This window comes from Pongo abelii, chromosome 9 (genome assembly GCF_028885655.2).
Source record: "Pongo abelii isolate AG06213 chromosome 9, NHGRI_mPonAbe1-v2.0_pri, whole genome shotgun sequence".
In the NCBI taxonomy this organism is placed as follows: domain Eukaryota; kingdom Metazoa; phylum Chordata; class Mammalia; order Primates; family Hominidae; genus Pongo; species Pongo abelii.
In genome coordinates, this window is record NC_071994.2 from 36726189 (window position 1) to 36749739 (window position 23551).

The following is a 23551-nucleotide window of genomic DNA, read 5'->3' on the forward strand; positions in this document are numbered from 1 at the left end:
CCCTTTTTACTGTCCCGTCTACTCTGCTGTTCCTTGGACTTTGATATTTAAATGTTTCTCTGAAGGAGGTGGGAGGTGGAGAAAGAGGTTGAAGTGATTCAGAAATTGCCTAGTGTTGCCCATAATGTCAGAAAATTTATTGCCCAGTATGAAGTCAAGATGAGGAACCAATTATGTACCATGTGATGACTGGCTACTTTAAAGTGGGTAGATTCATAGAACAGGGACCTATTTACAACAAGAGGTTCACATCTGTGCTACTTTCAGTCTAATTCAAAATAATGACAATGATGTCTCTCTGATAAACTGAGATGACCTCCCAAAGGATTTTGATGCAGTAGCTGGGTCTGTAGCTTAGCTGAGTTACAGAAAAGGAGAAATGGGGCTGTGTCTATGTGTTAGTATTACAATGAAATCTAGAAAACAAACACTAGAATAGGTAGATATTACATTTATTCATATATTTAGAGATGCAGTGGCTGATTTATTAAATTTTCATTCAAATGTTGGTGCATTAAGTATAAATGCAAATAGTCCTATTCTAGTGAGCATTTAACTATTGGTATAGGGATATTACTTATCACTTTTAGAGAGTGACACAGTCAGCCCCAGCAGGGAACAGTCATTCATTCTCTGGGAAAACTACTTTTCCAAGACAGGAAATGTTGCTAAGATTGTAAGCACCGAGACTGAGTGTAACCAAGTCTCAGTGATGGAAAGGAAGACATCAAACATTTTTACATCTAAAAAAGCAACATCGGCTATAATGAGGAGGGTTTCCAGGTTACTAATGAGATCACAGTGGATTAGTGAATTTTCTACGTGGTAACAGCATAATAATTTCTAACCTTTGTAACAGAAAAAATCCATTAATTTTTTGCAGAAGTTAAACTTTCTTTTTGGGCTTCCAATCAGACCCACTGTGATAACCAGTTCACAGTTCCTTCCTCCCTACTTTCCTCCTTTCCGCCCTTCCTTCTTGCTCCTCTTACTTTCCTTCTCCGACACAGATAAGAGGAAATAAAAAGGTTAGTCATTGAAGAAATGTGGGACTATCCAGGTTGCACACTGGTCTCTTCTATTTCCCTCACTGAAATTGTCATTGTTAAAACAGATTGTTTCTTTTAAAAAATAAATAAATAAAGGAAAAGAGAAAACAAATTAAACAAAGCCTGTAGAAGCAATATGTTTAGGGAGTCTTGTGTGGAGCTTTCACTGTGTTCTCTGCTGCATGTCAACTATCAAGGGTTGGGGCTGGGATATGAAATATTGTTCCTTATTTAATGTTTCACACTCTAATCTCTGCACTGCATATTTGCTTCTCTTGTGACTTTCTCTTTGCATTTATAACTGCTTCTTTTCACCTATAATCCAAAAATAAGTGTACATTCCTACAGAGAAATTAAAGGAAGCTGTCAGTGTAGAGTTAATATAGTTAAAGCATCCTTAACTCTGCGACAAACCCCTTAAATAATTAAAACTGTATGCTTGAAGAGTCAGATTTGCATTCCTTTACCAAGTTATTTAGTACACTTTGTCACACTCAATTAAATGAGAATGTTCTGTTTCATTTTCTTTGCTTTGGGTTGATCATTTTGCCTTTTGATTCTTATGCCCTGGTGTAATTTCACAGTGCTTAGGTCTCTGAAACTATACATATATTAATGTATATGTAGATATATACATCCCATTAAAAGGCTTAATATTTGTACTGAATAGAATCTTTGCCCAAGGCATTTGAGCATTCCTTGTAACCTCAGGTGTAACTGGGACTGCAGATAATTCATCGCAGTAAAAACGAGTTTGACAAAGTTCTTTTAACATCCAGTGTCTTTTTTTTTAAATTTTTTAAAGCCCTGTTATTTTGGCATCACCTTCTCTCCCTACAGTTTGATTTGTGAATAGCAAAAACGAGAAGATACAGGTGTTGAATGGTTGTGGAAAGGAAATTAAATGTAAGTGCTATCTCTCCACATCTCAGTTGGCAGAGCATGTGCAGACTGCTCTCTGTAAATTAGTTCATTGCTTAAGTTATGCATGTTTAAGAAGGAATAAATTAGTTATCCATTTCCTAATGAGTAGTGGGATCAATTGGAGCATGATGAGAGAGAAATAGCATAATTTTGCCTCCCCAGTTGAGGTTCAATATCCCTAAACTTCACCATTAATCACTCTATCAGTTTCCTGGGTTATTTCAAATCTATATGTAAGATATTCTTTCCTTTTAATTTTCCTACCAGGTAAGTAAGTCTTTTTGAATTTGCCCATTGGGTTTGTAGATGGGTGATGCTGTCTCCTTTACACCCAGAAGTGTCCTTAATTACAATGGGCCCTTCTGCCTTTGCGTCAGTTTGTCTGGGTGCATTCACGAATAATAATAAATATGTATGTGCGATGACAATTTCAAGGGTTCTAATATGTTTAACTGTTATGGGATCTGTTATGTCTACTTTAGGGTCGACCCCATCCCATATGACACTCCAAAACCAGCGGGCCACACGCGGTTTGTCTGCATCTCAGACACACACTCCAGAACAGATGGTATCCAGATGCCTTATGGGGACATCCTTCTCCACACAGGCGATTTCACCGAGCTGGGACTGCCCTCAGAGGTTAAGAAGTTTAATGACTGGTTAGGTAAGGAATGATTGCGTTCTGGCGGCCCCAATTAACCTTTCCCGTCCGAGTGTCACTCACTGCGTCCTAATTGAATTAGAGCACTTGGAAGCCAGCTTAGCCATTTCTCGTATGATATTCGGTGGTGTCTAGCTTTAATCCAATTCTGTTAATTAAAGATGAATTTTTAGATATTTAATTTTACTGTGCATCCTTTCAGTGCCTGGCCTTGGTGGCTCTGGGGCAAAGGGATGGAAAGCTTTGAAACCGATCTCATCTCACTCATTCTGCTTTAATGAGGGCATTCATTGGCACACAGGAGACCTAGAATCATATTTTTAATTCATTGGCTCTGCAATCTTTTTTCTCCCCAGATATTATAAGCAAAGATATACAAATGACCTACTAGTAAGAGAACATTTCTAAGAAATGAAGGGGGATATAAAAGTCCTTATATGAAACAAAGTTCCTATAGCACAGTGCTGCTTGGGAGCAGATTTCCTAAGTGAGCTGGAGGGTGTTCTAAGACCCCTGAAAACATGAGATGTATTACTGTAAAGTAAAAACTTGGGATGTGAAATTGCTCTGTGTCCTGTAAAAAGGAAAATAGCAATTTTCTGGGTGTTATGGAGGCACCCACAGGTCAGTTACTGCAAAATATTGGATCCTGGTTCCTTTTAGCGGAGGGAAAGAAGTGCAAATGTTCTGAGATTTTAGAATCTCTAAAGACGAAAGAATTATATAGTAAAGAGCAGACATCACTCTGGGAGTGTAACATTGTCAACAATATGTCAGCCAACAAAAATAACTTGGGAGATTTAGGCAAAGCTTTACAACTTTGTTTTCCATCAAACTAAAGTAGGGTTTGAAAATTTTTTAAATTTTCGATTAAATGATAAGACATGTGTTAATGGAAAGATGATATTTTAGAATTGTAAGCAATAAACTTAACTAATAACATAATTATTTTGATTTTTCATGTGACTTTGCTCATCTATTCACATTTTATATGGTTGACATCTGAGTACATATCTGCTCTTTGACTTTTGGCTGTTTTCATTTAATAGTATTTATTGGTAAGACTTAAAATGTTTTTGCATAATTTTCATATTTATTCTTTTTAATAGCAGCATGGCATTCATATGGTTGGCTATGCCTTTCTTTAATAAGACATCTCTCTAAAAATGAGCATTTAAATTGATAACAATTTTTCCTCTGGTAGCTAGCACTGAAATGTGCATTTTTGTTTGTGTATGTCGTTTTGTTTCTATTGATTTATTTCTTAGGGAAAAATACTATACTTAATTTGCTAAGTCAAAGGATATGAAATTCTTTATGGTTTTTGCTACATGTTGGCATCTTGCTTTCCAAGGGCACTGTAGCTGTGTGTTTCACTAGCAGTGAATGAATGTATAGGTACCGGTTTTACCATGGTCTTGGCAGCATTGGATGTTGGAGCATTTATATTTTGTGCTGTTTTAGCAGGTACTTAATCATGTTATTTAAAATGGCAAGATATTTTAAATATTATTTAGCATAATCTCATTTTTATAGATGACACAGAGATGTAGAGAAGTTAAGTGATTTTTTTCAGTTTCATAGTGGCAGAGTTGGTTCTAAATCCAGGTCTTTTTGCTTCTGTTTTTTTTCCTCTACAATAATCTCTTTATTTTAGCAACTTTCATCCATGAACTATTAGCAGTTAAAATTATTGTTGGGTAAATCTTGAGAGTTTTAAACTAGTCTGTGTCAATGGAATTTCAACACAGAAATTATCAAGCTGTGTTGACAATGTTGATTTTTAAAGGAAGACAACAGCACTGTGGGAAGTGTTTATAGAAATGGAGGACAGGTTAGGGCTGGTTATAATCTTGTTTAGCCACTGACCTTGGGCAACTGAGTTAACCTCCCTTTTCCCCTTGGTTTCCCTCTGCAAGATGAAGGATTAATACTACCTGTCTTTCTGGATTGTTGTGTAGATTAATCAGTAAATGATTGCTGCTAGTAAGTTTTTGTGGGCCATTAATAACTGAATGGGGAATGTGCCGAATGAACCATCAACATATATTTAAAGGGTAAAAACAAGAAGAGGCCAGAGGAATTATTTAGTAGATCAGAAGTAAACACTGGGAGATTTTATAAGGGAAAGTACTCCATAAATGGAAATGTGTCATAACTAAGGAAATACAATGATAAGGAAATAAAATGCCAAGGCACAGCTGCATGGTCAGTGCCTTCTCTTCTTATTTCCCCTATGATCTGGTGAGACAGGAGGAAGAGGTTTCAGCATGGGGTGCAGAATGTGAGATCGAAGGGAGCCCTGGGATATGGTTAGAGAAGTTGGGATCCCATAGAAAAGGTCAAGAATAGCTCACTGTTACCCAGGCAACCTCATGGTGCTCAGAGGGTAAGAGATGGTGTGTGATAACACTCTACCACTTGGCTCAATCAGGAACCTTTCTGAAAGGGTGCTTCTAGCAGCAGCTGCCAGGTGGCCTGGCAGAGTGGAGTCAGAGGTCAGATCAGTCTAGGGCTTTAGGGCTTTTTCCATAATAGGGCATCCAACTGTCAGTGGGGCATGGGTCTCACAGATTTGGTAGGCAATTAGAGTCCACTGAATCTCTGATTTCTAGCTTTCTACTCTAGTGTAGACTACCCTGATTATTGAAAACAACCTGACTGTCCCCCAAGCTCCTTTATTCTGTCTCTGAGCTAATTTGTTTCTACTATAGACCAGGCACTCCCTCTATACCTGTAACATCCTTCTGAAGTTGCTAATGTTATCCCCATTTTACCCAAGGTCATTTAGTATGTAAGAAGCTCATAGTGGCTGAGTATCCACCCAAGTACACTCAGCTAGTAGACGTGGGGCTGTCTGACTCCAAAGTGTGAGCCCTTTTCCTTTGTTATTCTGTGATATTATGACAGGGCTTGTGGCATTTAGAAGCATGCAGATTTGAAGCTTGTACTAGAAAGTGCTGTAGCTTCTGGCAGCTTCATGTGGAAGCTGAGTAGCTGTTTGGCTATGTGCTAATATTGCACATATTTGAAAGATGTATTTAAGCTCTGCCCATCTTAAATTTCACCCTTGACTTAGCAGCTGCAAGGCCAGGGAATCCCATCATGAGTTCTTTGTTGGTTCAGAGATGATGGTCCCTGGTTAATCTGTACGTATGTCACCTAGCAGGAGTAACAGGCAAAGTTATTAATATGCATAATTTATCAGATAATCGAGCAAGCTTCATCTTAGGTCATAAGAAGACTGAACTCAAACCAGATATCACTACAGGATGGAAGGGGAGTATAACATGTAATGATTATGAGCAACTGGGAAGACCCAGCCAGTTTTGAATTCACTACCTTTGTTAAGTTGTGTAAACTCTCAAGCCTTGATTTGCTCATTTCTAAAATGGGCATCATAATAATAATACACCTTACGGTGGTTGTGAGGATATGCTCTGTGATAAAGCTCATACTGTTCTTAGAACAACCTCTGGCCTATATACAACTTTCAACTAATAGAGTAGAGGAAACCAACAGAGCCAGTGGCATAGAATCCCAAAAGCAGAAGTTAAAAGGAGCTGGCCCTGGGCATTTAAAGAGGGATCCAGAGTGTAAAGAGGGAGCACCAAAATGTATAAAAATGAGCCTCCCTTGTAACAGTGACACTAACCAGACAGAATGTTAGGACAGGAAGAGACCTTGAAGGCCATGGAGTCCTACCTCCTAATCTGATAGAAGTGGAAACTGAGACTGGAGAGATTTAATGAATTGTCCACGGCTTCTCAGGTAATTAATAGCCAAGTTGGGATAGAATTTGGATGGGGCAGGATGGGGTGGGTGAACTAACATGTATTAACATGTATTGTCTATGGGAGGTAAGGTCCAGATGCTGTACCCCTGCATTACCTGTGTCATTTCATACAACCCCCACAATAACTTGTGAAGTAGGTATTTTTAGCTTCCTTTTAACGTGTGAGGAAACTGAGCCTTGGTGAACTTAACAGTTCAGCAGTGACCTCAGGATTTGGACTTACGTCCATCAGACTCCAAGTTCCAAGTCTATTTACTTATCTCTATTCCCAGAGTGGGTCTTGAAATCTGTTGGAGGAACTACATCCTGGGTAAAACCATGGTTCTTTGAATAACTGCCTCCTTTTAACACAAGTACTTACACATACATATGTTCAGGGCCTAAGGTGGTTTACTTCCTGAGAAAGCTGTTTTGTGGCACAGCCTCTCTACATAAGCTGGCTGATGGAAGAGCATTATGAGGTAGGGAAGTATTCTCACCATTTGGTGTAGACAATTTTGGTGAGTTACAACAAAGCAAATACCCGTAAAGAATTCTACAGATGCAGCCAGTCACGTAAGCTCCAAAGAATAGTCTAAATTATGTTATGACATTAGCATTTCATTGACCAGTCCTGGAAATGAGTAGCTACTGATGGTAGCCCGGAAATATCGTCATTTTGGGCAAGTATTTCCCACTTATGAACACTTGAAATGATCAGGATATTCTAAAAACTGCAGCTACCACCCCATTGACCCCTTTCCTCCCAAATCTCTACCATGGATTGGGGAATGAAACTTTGAATCCCTATATCAGACAGTTGGAGGGAGTGACAGAGCCCCTGTTTTCCATCTCTCCCCAGTCTGGCTAATCAGACATCCCAGTCCTCAATTTGCCCAGACGACCTGTGCCTCTCTCCACCTGGCTGCTGCCCGTAGTGCTGTCTTCAGGGGATCCAGTCCAGGGTCAGAGGGACATGTGGCTTCTGATTGCCAAAGATTTATTACCAGAGTGTATGGAAAGAGGTACAGATGAATCCTTCTTAAAGAAATACTTTTTAAAGTGATAGTCAGCTCCTATTGTCTCATTAACATTTTAGCTAAGATGTGTTCTAGGTAAGCCATGAATAGGCTTTGGTGAGTTGAACTGGGACCCTGTCACCTAATAGTTAATAACATTTTCCTTCTTATCTTGGCAAAAATACATACCAATCCCAGACTTGGCTTAAAAATAAACTTGTGAACTAGATAAAGTACCTGTCAGTTAAAATGTGATTATTTTTATTGCCTTGAACATCAGTGGCTTCTAATACCACATTCTCTAAAGGTACATTTTGCAAGACCTCTTACCATGTGTGGCCTTCCTGCACGTTGGCCCTGTGTTCCTTCCACCTGTGCTTCTTTGAGATTACTTACTGTTCACTCGACTTCGTCCCTGTTGTGCTTTCATCTTCAGAATACTTTTGGTAGCCTTGTTGAATATTGCAGTTATGCTCATGGATGCTACACAAATGGGCATTAGAAGATCTCATCGTTTGATTGCACATCCACCTTCTTATTTCTGATTTTCCCTTATGCCCATACCCAGTTTCTTCCCATTGTTCAAATGCAACATGTCCCTTCACACCTCTTTCCCTTTGCAAACGCTGTTCCCACTTCCTGGAATGACTGTCTCTAGGAGAACTCATCCTTTATGACAGGTTCTCTTTCACAGTAAGCTACTTTCCTTAACACATCAGTCACCCATCTGTGCATCCCTTCCCATGGCTATGCCATTGTTAACTTGTTTCTTTGCCCCACCAGACAGCAGTGTGCATAATGAGTGCTCTTGCTATGCCTGGTTCTGAGTATAGGGCCTGGAACATTGTTGGTGTACACAAATGTTTGTTGAATCATTGAATGAGTGGATGAACATAAAGGTACAAGATGTTTTTTCCTGCCTCCGCTTTTGGCCAAACTTTAAAATTATGTATGTATAGTGCCCAATCCTTCCCTCCCCTTCCTTTTTCCTTTATTCTTAAAGAACTTATAATATCCCATTGGCTGTTGTTGGTGATTCCTATATACTGTGCAGAAATAATACGGGTATATTGTTGCTGTTGAGTTTCCCACTTTATAATTAGAAAGACAGAGTTTTTGGGTGGTCTGTTCTTTCAGTCAAAAGTTTATATATAACAATCCAGTCAGTCAAAAATTCCTTTTAACACAGAGTCATTGCCATGAACTTTTAATTATGGCCTTTCAATTATGGCTTTTCTTTGCTCCGGATTGTCATTTAATAATTCTGAGCTTCAGTTTCTCCAGCCCTAAAAGAAGAACAAAAATGCTTCAAGGAAAATCTCAAGAAGAGGGTCATTCATATTTGTAAGAGCATTTTGTTAGACATGGCTGTAACAGAGTGTGACTGTAACCAACATCCCAGATTGCAGACATACAAATCAATTTTTGCCCCTCTCAGAAGACTATATTCCCTTTCTAGTGATCCTGCTATTGGCCCAAAGTTTTGGAGCTGGTCTTTAGGAAAAACCTTCACCGCCTAAGCTGTTTATTTTATCCTTATAATATATGTTATACATGTGCATTCCTTTTAACTTAGAGATAAGTGAAAAGAAAACAAAATTACCTGTGAACAGACGTAACTACTGTTAACATTAGTGTGAATTCATGTAGAATGTCTTCTATAGATACACACACACACACACAAATATCTTTTACCAAAATATAAGTCTTACAGTTGTATTGCTTTGTAGTCTGTTTTTCATCTTAACAACATATTATGAACCACTTTTCACATCACTGAATGTGGTTAAAATACTTTTTCCCAAGAAGAATACTTTCATTGTAAGATACACATAACATTATAAAAATCCAAATATTTGATGTGTGTAAAGTATAAAATATACATTCCTCCATAATTATATTTCCAAAGTAATTACTTACTATTTGGTGTATAGCATTTCAAAATTTTTTCTACTTTCTGTTTCTATTTTTAATATCCTCAATAGCAGGAAATCTTCACCCATTAAGGGCCTTTGTTAAGGACTATTTTTTAAAATTGATAAAACTATGCATGTAATCCTGTAACTTAAAAAAAATGAACACATCATGCTCTGTGTCAGCATAGCATTCTGTTGTACTGATGCACTCTAATTTATTTAGCTAGATCTCTATTGCTAGATACATAAGGTATTTCCATTCTTTGATTATTCTACTTGCACTGAAGTGATGAACACCCTTCTTGCTCTCTCTTTGCAAACATCCTTAATTATATTCATAGGATATATTCCGAGAAGTAGAATTGTTTTTTCAGATGATGTGTCTTTTTAAAAAACTATGTATTGTCAAATTTCTCTTCATAAAGATTGCAATTTCTCCATGATACTCTCAGTAGTATTTGAGAGTCCGTGTCACATATTTTAGAGTAGCCTCAGTGGCAGCAAATCTTCACCCTTTTAAGGGTTTTAAAAGATGATGATAGCTGGAAGCAGTGGCACACACCTGCAGTTTGAGCTACTTTGAGGTTGAAGCCTAAGGATCACTTGAGCCCAGGAGTTCGAGACCAACCTGGGCAGCATAGTGAGACCCTGTCTCAATTATAAATAAATAAATAAAAGACTATAAATGATTTTCTAATTATGAAAGCTCACATGTTCATTGTAAAAACATGTAAACAATGAGGCCAGGCACGGTGGCTCACGCCTGTAATCCCAGCACTTTGGGAGCCAAAGAGGGTGGATCACTTGAGGTCAGGAGTTTGAGACCAGCCTGGGCAACATGACAAAACCCTGTCTCTACTTAAAAAATACAAAAATTAGCCAGGTGTGGTGGTGTGTGCCTATAGTCCCAGCTACTCAAAAGGCTGAGGCAGGAGAATCACTTGAACCCGGGAGGCAGAGGTTGCAGTGAGCCAAGATCGTGCTACTGCACTCTAGCCTGGGCAACAGAGCGAGACGCCGTCTCAAAAAAAAGTAAATAGTGATACAGAAAAAAATTAAAATTGCCAATATATCCTATAAAGTTCACATGTAACTACTGTTAATGGCTGGTGTGTATCCTGTGGTGTGGTAGATGTGTGTGTGTGTGTGTGTGTGTGTGTATTATGTATAAAAAGGCAGTGTGGTATTAGGTTATAAGCATGAGTATTGGATTGAGCCTGCCTATATTTAAATCCTGGTTTCAACATTATTAATTGTGTGATCTTCAATGTATTCATTTGTGAAAGGAGACTTATTAATGCTTAGTGTATCCAGCCTCTAAGGATTGCTGTGAAGTTAAGTAAGATAAAGGAGACCCAATGTGTACAAGTAGTGAACGGTCAGGAAATGTTATTTGCTGCTATGACATTTTCCGAGCATGCTGTGCAGTGACAGCTCTTTCATGCTCTGTTGTTGAGGTTCTGTTACTCCTGGGGAGGGCAGGGATTGGAGAGACGGGGGCGGGGGAAGAACTCGGAGAAAGTGGTCTTGAAGTTTCTTGCGTCATAGCGACCTGCTGGCCTGTGGCCCACTCTGCCTGTGCAACAGAGAAAACGGTGACACAGTGGCCCTACCTGGCCACCAGAAACCTGATGCTGTCCCCTTCCAAGTACCCCAGACCAAACTTACATGGACCTCTCCTTAGACTCTGATTAACATCTGAACCACACAAGCACAGCAGCAGGGCCTCTCCTTTCCCTTTCCCTTTCCCTTTCCCTCTTCCCCATTTCCTGTCCTCTCCCTTCTGTTCCCCTCTTTATTCTGACCCACTCTCTCTCCCCTCCAGCATTGCCACCCCTCCTTCCAGAAACCACCCCTCCCACCTGCTCCTGTCTTAAAATCTCCAGCACCAGGCTTTATTCAACCACCAGGTTACCAAGGGCAGTTTTTAATTAAAAAAAAAAAAAAACTCTTTCACATAATACTTTCCAGGTATGGTTCACACATTTAAGATTTCTGATTTTTTGAAACAATAAAAAATATTAGGAACTGGAGCTGGTGAACTGGACAAGGTAGGAGATGCCATTTTAAATACAAAATAGAGGCCGGGTGCGGTGGCTCACGCCTGTAATCCCAGCACTTTGGGAGGCCGAGACGGGCGGATCACGAGGTCAGGAGATCGAGACCATCTTAGCTAACACGGTGAAACCCCGTCTCTACTGAAAAAATACAAAAAAAATTAGCTGGGCGTGGTGGCGGGCGCCTGTAGTCCCAGCTACTCGGAGAGGCTGAGGCAGGAGAATGGCGTGAACCCGGGAGGTGGAGCTTGCAGTGAGCCAAGATCACGCCACTGCACTCTAGCCTGGGCCACTGCACTCTAGCCTGGGCGACAGAGGGAGACTTCATCTCAAAAAAATAAAAAATAATAAATAATAAAATAAAATAGAAAATAGAGATTGATACCTGGCAACTTTTCTCTAGTAAAGTACCTGGCACTTCCCAAAGAATCACTTCAGAAAGGATTTGAGCAGAGCAGCCTCACTGGAATGTTTATAGTCATGCAAGTTTATGATTACCTAACAGTCATATCTAATAAAGAGGTAAAGGTAGGAGCCTTTTTTTTTTTTTTTGAGATTTAGTCTTGCTCTGTGGCCCAGGCTGGAGTGCAGTGGCACGATCTCGACTCACTGCAACCTCCGCCAGGTAGGAGGATTTAGGAAGGGCAGATAAGATTAACTCTTCCTATGATTTACAAAGGAGAATATGCCAGAGGGTTCCCTAGAGTCCAGATCTCTGATTCTTACTGTTGAGAGTTTAATACTCAAGTAGTTTCTTAATCTTTAGCTTGTTCACAAAAACAGTATCTAAAATGCTATACTTTTAAGGTTTTGATTCATAATTTGGTTTTCCTAGCAACCATCCTAGAGTTATGATTTATTGAAAGCTTCTCTTTCTAGTTCAAGAAATCCACTTAGGGTCCTTTTTTCTATTTTTTTTTCTTTCCTCTTTCTCATCATCATTGTTGTCCTTGTCGTGGTGTGTAATTCTAGGATTTCAGTAGGTGTCTATGAGTTGCCTGTATGTTCTATCAGGTAGCTGTAACACAGCTTGTTTTGTCTGTAATAGTACAGGATAAGAGTATTTGCTTAATACAAGTAACAGTTGATTCATGCTTATTATCTGTGTGTTTTTCTTTACATTGAATAATTTTTTTCCTATATGAATTACTTCATGGTCTAATTCGTATAAAAGTGCATCTTTCCAATAAGGACAAAATTAAAGTGTAGTTCAATTTTGATAACAGAATTAAGTAAAGTACTTGGGGGAAAATAATGAACCCAAACACAGCATAGTTGAAAATGCTCAAATAAGTAAGATTGGATTTTGTTCCATTAGAAAGGATCATTAGTGACCTGAGGACAAGATGACTAGGTCTTTTGTGATCCATGTGAACCCAATCCTCTGTGTTATGGGCAGCCATTTTCTTAAATTACATTAATTATTATGCCTTTAATTTATATGACATCTTTCCTCCAAAGGACTCAGAGTACCTTTTGAGTATATTAGATCATTAATGCTTATATTGTTTCAGGGGAGTTGATATGGGCAGATAGTATTATCTCTGTCTTACTGATGGATAGGTGGAGATCCAGAAAGGTGGAAGGACAGGCTGGGTCACATTGGAGCCACCAGGAGAGCTGAAGTCACTGAGTTGACTGTGTTCCAGCCTTCAATTCTTAAGCTTCCTACTTTCTCCTTTCCTGAAATCTCCCCATCTCCTAAAGAGAAGAAAACATAGGCAAGACATACATAATTATTACTTCATCAGCTTAGCAGAAAAGCCAGGAAAACACTTTCCTGAAAAGGGTGACCTTTCAGGAATTTTACTGTATGAAAATTGTATCACTGTTAAACAAAATAAAAAAGCGGCTCTTTGAAAACAAAAAAGTCCTCAACTTTTCCAAACTATCTGGTCCAAGAGGAAACACCGAAGCCCCCTAAATCCTAGAGCGGGACTCTTGTGTCCTAGCACATGAAGGGACTTCATCCTCAGAAGATTATTTGTGTATATTCTAAGTGTCTCCTGAGGGCCAGGTTACTGCTTTGTGGGAGGCACTGAGAATGCAGAAGCGAAGTCACTGCATTTAGCATCCAGCCTCTGATTGTCATTATTTTTTCCCCATTTTGTAAATGAGGCAGCTAGAACTCAGTGAGTTGAAAGATCTTGCCCAATTTTGCACAGATTTGTCAGTGGGAGGCCTAGGACTGGGGGCTTTGTCTTTCCTTCCGATATGATGACATTTCTCATCATAGGCTAAGTCTGCCTATCAAAACCTAGGAGATTATTCTAATTATTTGAGGTTGTATTGTTAGAATGGAGTGCTGGTTTTATCTTAATCACTCCCTCTCTTTCCAAATACTTGCATCTAACTGGAGACCAGATATTTTGACATAGATGGTAGAAGGTACACAGACACCTCAAAACCAATAATACCTCAAACTGAAATATATCTCCTCCAAATATTGCTTGTTCTTTTAAATTCCCCTTTTGACTCACAGTACCATTAATTCAGGTACTACTTGAACCTCCTGGAACTATGACTACATTTTATTCGTTTCACTTCCTGAGTGTCTTTCTGACCTCTATGGTGCCTAAAAAGACTGCCAAGCCCCAGCCTGCCATTCATCTGTCCTGGAATCCCCCAATAATAATAACTAACACTCGTTGATCACCCACTATTGCCTGACCCTGTACCTGCATTAACTCATTTAATCCTCACAACACTCTGAGGCTGGTTGATGCTGTTATCACCATTTTTACTGATGAAGACTTGGTATCTCTTTGTTATGGGCCCTCCCAACATACTGATATTTTTGTGGAATGCATTTTAGGAACCATGAACGGATGGAATGGAGTCTACTGTGGCATTCAGAGCTCTTCATGAACTGGTCCAACCTATCTGTCCACCTTAATTTCCCACCACACTTCTCTCTGGCCTCTCCCTCACTCTTTGGATTTGTGTGTTACTGTTTTCTCCCCTGTTCTCTCTCTTATTTTTATTTTTTATTTTTTTACTTTTGTTGAGACAGAGTCTCACTCTTGTCGCCCAGGCTGGAGTGCAATGGTGCTATCTCGGCTCACTGCAACCTCCGCCTCCCAGACTCAAGCGATTCTTCTGCCTCAGCCTCACACTGAGTAGCTGGAATTACAGGCACTGGTCATCATGGCGAGCTAATTTTTGTATTTTTAGTAGAGACAGGTTTCACCATGTTGACCAGGCTGGTCATGAACTCCTGACCTCAGGTGATCCACCTGCCTCAGCCTCCCAAAGGGCTGGGATTACAGGCATGAGCCACCGTGCCCAGCCCCTTGTTCTCTCTTCTTGACCACAGCAACTTTCTGGTCCAAGTTTGTTCCCACCTCGAACCTTTGTACTTAATCATCTCCTCAGTCTGTCAGTTTCTGCTCAAATGCCACCTCTTTGGTGAGGTCTTCTTGTTTTACCTCTTTCTGCATATCCTTCTTTATTGTTAGTTTTCCTCCGCTGAATGCTACCTCTGCATGCCTGTAATCCCAGCTACTCAGGAGTCTGAGGCAGGAGAATTGCTTGAACCTGGGAGGTGGAGGTTGCGGTGAGCTGAGATCATGCCACTGCACTCCAGCCTGGGCAACAAGAGTGAAACTCCGTCTCAAAAAAAAAAAAAAAAAAACAACATGTGTTGCTTCCCTGGGCTTCAGCCCCCTCTTTTCTACAACAAGGGGAAGTTGTCACAGAGTCGTGAGGATGAAATTGAAGGCGCCTCATTGGAAGATGTCAAATGTCATGTAAATGTTAGACATGATCATTTTGTTGTTAATATCCTGTCCTATCCCTCTTTGCCCTAGGTAGGAGGCCTCCCAATGCATTTCCAGTCCCTGCAACAGGTTTCTGGATAAGGATAGTCATCCTTATACCAACGTGGCATTTGGTTTGGCTTTGAACTTCCCAGTACTCCATAGATCACTTTCATCTAATTCCCCACCTACCCCCAGCCTGCCTGTATATTGTTTCCAGGAATCTTGATTCCATCTGTCCCCTGGGTTTTTGAATGCCATTTTCCTGGCCCTTCAAGCTGTATGGAGAGTCAGTTCTGCTTCCAGTCTATCACTGGTCTCACTAATTCTTGATGTTTGCCACCCGCCCCCACCTTTGACTGATAAATTTTCATTATTGGTTTTGCGTGAAAGTCTTCAGGGTTCTACTCTGCCTGACCCCTGTGGTCACTTAGTGATTACATGTGCCAGCTGAGGTAATTTATTCACTTTGTTTTGGTGTGAACATGTCCCATGGGGCTTGTAACTGCTGTAATCACTTGACCCTAGTGACTGTTAAATGCTTTAAACACAGTTATTTTAAATTTATAATTGTTTTCATTAAAAATCCCTTATAGTAACTTAACTGACCTTGCTGTCAATGTGGCGTTATGTGCAGGGGGAGGAAATGAGAATATTATGATGCAAATAATATAGTACTCATCAGAGATATGTGGCAAATCATTAGATCACTCCACACATTCTCACTTGGAGTCCTGCAAGGAAGATGAAAGGGAAGACGACATAATTATAGCACTGTCCACGTAATTCAGTGCAGCCGTTCCCACACGCAGGGCAGGCCGCTAGCCTAGAGAGGTGAAAGTGGAGTGGAGTCCAAGGTTAAGTCCCAGAAGGGCCTCGCATCAGGCCCATTAAATGTGTAGACAGCACTTCTCACACTGGTGGGCGGCCTCCATTGATTATTTTTTAATTAATATTTCTTCAAGTTTCAGGAAAGTTGCAAGAATAATACAATGAACACTCATATACCCTTCACACAGATTTCCCCAATTGTTAATATTTTGCTACGTTTGCTTTATTATTCGCTTTCTAGGTGTGTGTGTGTTTGGGGTGGGGGGTGTGTGCGTGTGTGTGTATGTTTTCCTGAAGCACTTCAGTTTAAGTCATAGACATCATGCCCCTTTACCCTAAATATTTCAATGTATCTTTCCTAAGAACATGGATATTCATTTACATGAGCTCACTACAGTTATCAACATCAAGAAATATAAATTAATACAACTCTGTTATGTACTCTATAGACCTTTTTCAAATTTTTCCAGTTGTCTTCGTCATGCCATTTATGACTTTTTTTTTTTCTATTCCAGGCTTCTATACAGAATCATGCATTGCAGTCAGTTTTAAAAATCAAACCAAATCAAAACACTGTTTCTTACTTTGTTGCCTTAAGGAATAAGGATTTCTTAATGGAAACTTGGTCCTATGAAATTAGGATTTGGACCTACATTTCTAATAATCATGAGAATTGCTGTATATTAAGTGACAAGACACCACACTAGGTGTATATTTTGCAAACACATTTCTCATTCAGTCCTCCCAGCAAACATACAAGGAAGTTATTCTTGATCTGCAGCTCCAGATGCTGCAACTCAGAGAGGTCACCATGCTCTGGGTCACAGAGCTCCAAGGGGCAGTATCTATGTCCCACATCCTGCATTCTTCTGCGGCATATAAGAAGGGTGGGACTCCAGGATCCTGGAGACTAGTAGCCATGTGGAAACGACTGATGTTATATTTGTTTCATTTCTAGTTTTTACGTTTTACTGGCAAAGGTCAGAAGATATATTTACATTAGAAGTTACCTAATATGTATTTTGGCTTCAAAAGATACTGCCTGGTGTCCTAATTAATTTTAACAATTAATGAAATTTGTAACAAATGTCAAATAAACTAGGTTTGTTTAATGGAATGCTGCTAGACTGCTGACCAGAAAGTGCTAAATAATGAAATCCAAAGAGCCTTGATAACCTGGCTTGCGGTACTGGACACTCGGACGCTGAGATACTCTGTGTGTTTCTGGCCTGGCCGTTAGTCTTTGTGGAAACTTGAAGTCATGTTCCAGAGTTGTGAATTGAATGGCCCTTACAAAGGCGTTTGATTAGCAAGCTTTCATAATTTAGCCTAAATGGGGCTGGTGGGGATGATTCAGTTCCAGACTTATGGTTACATCCCCGCATTTGGTTTTGGTTTTGTTTATTCTTGTTTTTTTTTCTTTCCTTTCTATTTTATTCCTAAATCCAGGATTTCTATGAATACTAGATTCACAAAATGAAGAATATACAATGAAAATACTAAAATATCAGTTAGGTTTCCTAAATATCCCCCCAAATTCATAAATTACAGCTAACTATTCTAGCATTCCTCCTAGTAGCCCCAGTACTATTATTACTATTACTAGCACTACCACCACCATCATCACCACTTGGGGAAGGAAGTGGGGGTAGTTGTGCATTTTCATTTAAAAATTTTCAGTATTTTTCCAATATGTTATTTCTGGTTGGGGCTGCTGCTTATCTGTAAGGTGCTTTTCTTCAAAGTGTAAAGAGGTGTCCCCTGGGCCTGGTGGGTACATACTCAGTGAACGGCAGATAGCTCCCACTTATCCCCTTGGCTGCTACTCTTCTTGTACAGTGAACAACCTTTACAACCAAAATTAAAAGTCATTTCTTCCTACATAATTATTTTCTGGAACATCATAAAAATCTCCCCTATTTTTTAACATAAAAAGTGACATTTTGACTAAGGAAATTTATAATTATTTTAAGAAATGATGTATGTTTTATAGGCTATTTATTACAAATGCTCAAATCAAATGCTCTAAATACTCCCCTCATTTCCAAATACTTACTGTACATGAAAATCACATATAAGACAATATCAAAAAGTCATAGGTGACAAATAAAAATAAATGCTAGCACAAAACATTAACCAAAGATAGGTAATAAAAAGTGAAAAAAAAGGCAAACAAAAAGAAGTCTTTGTTTTGATTTGTCCCCCAAATGAACATTCTTTTTGGTTGCCTTATTTTAGCATTTATGTAGGGGAAAATATGACTTAATTTTGGTTACATTACCTGAATTTCCCAGCTTTTTTCACATCTGGAATTTATGTTAATGCCATATTTATAGTACACCCTAAATGAATAATTAAGCAGCTAACTGTAACATCCATTATTGATCTATCATAGATGTTATTGCAGCAAGTTTTATGTACATTATGAAATTGAAGTAAACTTTTTTTACATTTTTAACATTTTTTTTTAGCTGTTCAAATTTTAAGAGCGGGAAAGAGGTAGCATTCTTTTTTTCTAATTTCAGGGTAAACGTGTACAATTAAACTGTGTTGTCTCCCTTCTCACTGCCGTTTTTGTGAATCTCACTTATCCTTCTTTGTTTGGAAATTAGGAGGTAAAGCTCCTTTTGGTTTTGAAGAGACCGTACTTGCCTGTGAGGGCAGACATCTAACTATAAAATATACAACCTCTGAGCTTTGATTTGTCTGTAAAATGTTGAGACCAATGTTAGGAAGTTCTTCACTTGCTGACTCTAAATTAATCATATTCCCTAGTCGTTTGAGACTCAGTGCCCACCGAGTCCTGTATAGTTCTTCCCTTTATTACCTCAATTTGGAATTGTTAATCAACCAAGAGCATATAATAATGTTAGTGGTGGTGATGGTGATGGTGATGGTGATGGTAGTAATAGTAATAATAGTACCGGGGTTACTAGTAGGAATACCAGAATAGTTAGCTGTAATTTAGGAATTTAGGAAACCTAACTGATATTTTAGTATTTTCATTGTATATTCTTCATTTTGTGAATCCATTATTCATAGAAATCCTGGATTTAGGAAGCAATGTAACCACAGAGCCTGAAAATGTTTGTGTATATATATACACATATATATATCTCCTTAAAATCATTTTTATGATTTTACACTCATATATATGTGTATTCTAGCATTCCTACTAGTAGCTCCAGTACTATTATTACTATTACTCCCACTACCCCACCATCAGCACTATTATATGTGTGTATTTTATAGGCTATTACAAATGCTAAAATCACACCCACACATATATATGTGTATATACATGAGTGTGTGTATATATATACGCACATACATATTCATGTATACACACCCACACACATACTTTTTTGTGTGTGTACATATATATTTTGTTTGTTTGTTTGCTTTTGAGACAGGATCTTGCTCTGTTGCTCAGGCTGGAGTGCAGTGGTATGATCACCACTTACTGTAACCTCTGCCTCTTGGGCTCAAGCAATTCTCCCAAGCAGTTGGGACCATAATTTTACACCACCATGCCTGGCTAATATTTTAATTTTTTGTAGAGATGGGGATCTCCCTATGTTCCTTAGGCTGGTCTCAAACTCCTGGCCTCAAATGATCCTCCTGCCCCGGCCTTTCAAAGTGCTAGAATTAAAGGTGTGAGCCACCGTGCCTGGCCCTGAATGTGATTTTATATATGAATTCCAAAATGAATCTTTTAAGCATACGCATTTAATACTATGAAAGTGAGTAAACTAATCATTCGCCTATAAAAATAGATAGAAACAAAAAATGCAAAACCAAAATGTATGTCTTTTGTAACGCATCTGGAGATTTTGTCCTTTGAAAAGGCCACACAAGAGTTAAGGGTGGTGGGAAGGCAGGAAGGACCTCTATCTTCACAGTCCTGTGCATACGCAGCTCCTAGTCCAGTTAAAGCCTTCTTATCCAACCTGACAAGGAACGAAGTGTTCAGCTCATCAAAAAAGTCAGCTAACATAGGAACCCATACAAATGATAATCATATAGCTAAATAGTTTTATTTTAATGTGAAGCATAAGATGTGCATGCTTTGGTCAGTGTTCTGAGGTAGAACTGAAGCCTTCCCTTTAAGTATGGACACAGTGATTAGAGGTCAGCACTGTCTTTCTTGGGTAAATCACACATTTAATTTCTCATCTTTATTAAAAATGTATCACATTTTCATTTTGGCATACTTATTGGTGAACATAAAGATGCTTGTGAAACAATCTGAGTGCAGAATCCTTCCAGAATGCTATGATTTTTAAAGTCATTTATAATTACATGAGATGATTATGTTAAAAAATACAGCTGGATAAACTGGTTTGGAGATAAACACAGGTGGCTCTAGAACAACTGTGCATGGAGCAGAAGAGCACAGGTGACTACTAGAGACAGCCCCTGGCTGCTGTTAATAGGTGCATGTTGGGCAGCAGATAGTATGTCTCCCAGAGAGACTGGAGACTGTCAGTTAAAAGAGTGTCTAGAATATCTAGAAAGATCCTAAGCAGAGACTGTGTGTGGTTCTTGGTAGCTGTTCTGTGGCTCATAGTCTACCATAAACTCTTTTAGTAGTTCTCAGATCTAATGTATGATCTCTTTGCCTGCCTGGGAATTGTTTTTTAAAAAATGTCAGGATATAGTTCAGTGACAGTGTGAATTTGTTGTTCACAAGTCAGTGTACATGGTGAGTTCCTCATTTTTATTATCAGTAAACCAAAATGCATCGCAGAGTAAGAATTCATAGTATAAGGTATCAGGGAGGAACTTAAATTTTAAGAAGAGTTTTATTTCTTAGAAATAGTTTATACATGATTTCACTAAGGTAATTATGGAGACCCCTCCCATGACAGAAGGAGGAAAGATCAAGAAGCTTGGCATAGCAGTTCTTTCTTCCTCCTTTTGTAGTTCTTTTCATCAGGGCCAGAAGCGTTGAAGTATGAGGGTGTCCGTGCTTACAGGACAAGCTCTTTCCCTTCTCATTAGTACCCTGTTCCATTGCCTAAAGAGAGAGAAACACACAAGATGAGGAAGGACACGTCCCAGACACATAGGCCTACACTTCAGCAGGGTTACTACATCTTCTCGACGTGGACAGTCCAGAATTTCTGAAGTGTGGTTGCTTCATCAAATATATAGTATACAGTGTTCTGTCCATTCATTTGTAAAATATAACAAAGCTCCTCAATATTGTTGGTTTAAAAAATCTCTTTTACCATATACATAGGCTTGAATCTACCTTGTTAAAAATTTTGTGCTTGTGATTATTAGGGAAATATGCCCAGTGTTCATAAAAGTGTTTGTGTATGCCCTGGCATGGAATATAGATATACACTGACTAACAATAGCTATAAAAATGAAATCTTGCACAGAGCTGTGCCCTGCCTTCCCAGTCAGCAGGAACAATGCTTTTGGGGTTGAAGGGAAGCTTCCCCACTGGGGAGATGTATGGGGAGTATGGGGGGAGGGTAGCAGCTTAAGAAGTGGGGAGAGAGAAGTGCTGCAAATTTTAGTATAATGCATAATGTTGAAAGAAATTCTATCCCATCATAAAGATTAGCAGGCTGTGTAATTCAATTTAAAATTGGTTGGCGTGTCCTGACTATTATAAAGCCTTTCCTTTTTTTGTTGTTGTTTTATCGCCATTCCATTATTTGATGTCATATACCAATACAGAATGGAGCATACAGCCAACCCATACAGAGTCTCTTTCCACATTTACATGCATTGGAGAAATTGTTGGGGAATGTAAGAGTTTATCTTAAAATGAATTAAGAAAATGCGTGCTCAATTGAATGCCTCCTTGTTTTCTTTCTTTCTTCTTTCTTTGTTTAACACAAAATGAATTTCTTCTGGGCAAGCAACCATTGAGAGTGAAATTCTTTTAAAAGCATTTGCTGGACACAGGGCTTGGTTCTCAAAATTCCAGCGTTAGCACTTATCTACAGTATCATGGGCATTACAGTACCATTGAAAATCAAGATGCAGTAGCTTATGTTAATACAAGACTGACAGATCCACATCTGATGGCAATTACCCATACTGGGGGGTTAATAAATGTTCTTAGAATTACTGTCTTTATTTTCTTTACTGCAAGAAAAATGGGCAGCTTCCTAAGCCGTGCCTCCTGCTTCTTGCTACCAGCCTTGGTGACTTGATAATTAACTGTTTTGGTTCCAGTGCTTCATGGGCTCCTCTGAGTTTAATATTCATGTTAGGGAAATGCTACGTCCTTTAGCCAAAGTAGTAGAAAATATTAAATTAAATTCAGCAAACATTTATCCAAGTACTCTTTAAGAACAAGAAATGAAGACATATAGAAATAATAATAATAATGAGACTCAGATGCATCAGAAGAGTGTCTGGAAAATGAATGCACACTGTTTTTTCCTTCTAGAAGGGAGCGAGCTTAATTTTTATTCCTGTTCTGAAGGGGTTTCAGCACAGGTGTCGCAGAGAGAATTCATCACATTTGCCAGCTCTGATCAATCTAAAGTGGCTCCCTGAAGCACTTTGTTAAGAAGGATCCTCATGCTATATCCAAACTCAGTGGGAAAGATGTTATGATTTATCAGCAGTGTCTCTCATGCTATAGGGTAGGGGTGTGGTTACTCATACCATGCATTTGCTGTGCCTGCTATAGTGTCATTTATCTTTGTTCATATTCATGCTCTATGAATGTGGTAGGAAGAAAATTGCTGTGGTGGAAATGTATGCCTACTTTATTTTAACTCTTTAGAGTCAATCCAGACTTTGGAATATCTCCAATACTAAGTTCCTGAAATGATTGTGATCTTCGCTTGATGGGATTTTAAAGTTTTCTTCACATTAAAGGCTATTCTATGTCTGTTTCAAGAGGTTCTTAGCTGTCTGTAAGGCAAATTGGGGGTAGTGCATTAGTAAGGTTGTCAAGAACACAAGAAAATACATACAACTTTTGGGGTCCTGTAGGATTTAGGAAGCAAGTTAACTTTGGTTTGTGATGCTAAATCTATAGTAAGAATTAAGGTTGTACAACCACTCTGATGGTGGTTAACTTTTGAAGCTGTTTTGCGTACCTACTTGGAAAGGAATTCAGAGATCAGGAGAGACAATTCAATTCAACTTATCCTGTTATGTCCCCCAAATCTTGGGCAGCGAAGTTTTCTCTAGCCCCTAGTTTCTATCTCCTAAGCCTGACTGCCCATCAGAATGTCTCAGGCAGGTGGTTAAACATTCAGCTTCCTGGAATCTAGTTCAGACTTATTAAATCAAATTCTCTACTGATGAGTCCTCATAATTGGAGCTTTAATGAGCTCTTCCCTGGTTCTCTCACAGCCAGTGCACTACCACCTTCTTGCTTATGGATAAAATAGATTGCCGGGATTGGGGATATATTCTGCATACTCCTATTATCCTAAACCAAGCCATTCTTTTCCACTCTCTTTTCATGATGACCTCTGTAGACTTCATTTAGCTCCTCTGTAAAAGAGGATAATAGATCTTGCCTCATAAGGTTACTGTAAAGATGAAGTAGGCTAGCGTATAAAGGTTTTTTGTTTGT

The 23551-nt window shown here is 39.0% G+C and overlaps 1 protein-coding gene across 5 annotated transcripts in view; it reads left to right on the forward strand.

Annotated features, from left to right (window-relative positions):
* The window catches only part of MPPED2 (metallophosphoesterase domain containing 2), a 200201-nt gene that overhangs the window by 48073 nt on the left and 128577 nt on the right, over nt 1–23551 (forward strand). For all 5 annotated transcript variants that reach the window (XM_024254368.3, XM_054523567.2, NM_001131415.1 and 2 more), the window contains 1 exon segment: nt 2456–2637. In XM_024254368.3, the coding sequence (XP_024110136.1) occupies nt 2456–2637 (182 nt within the window).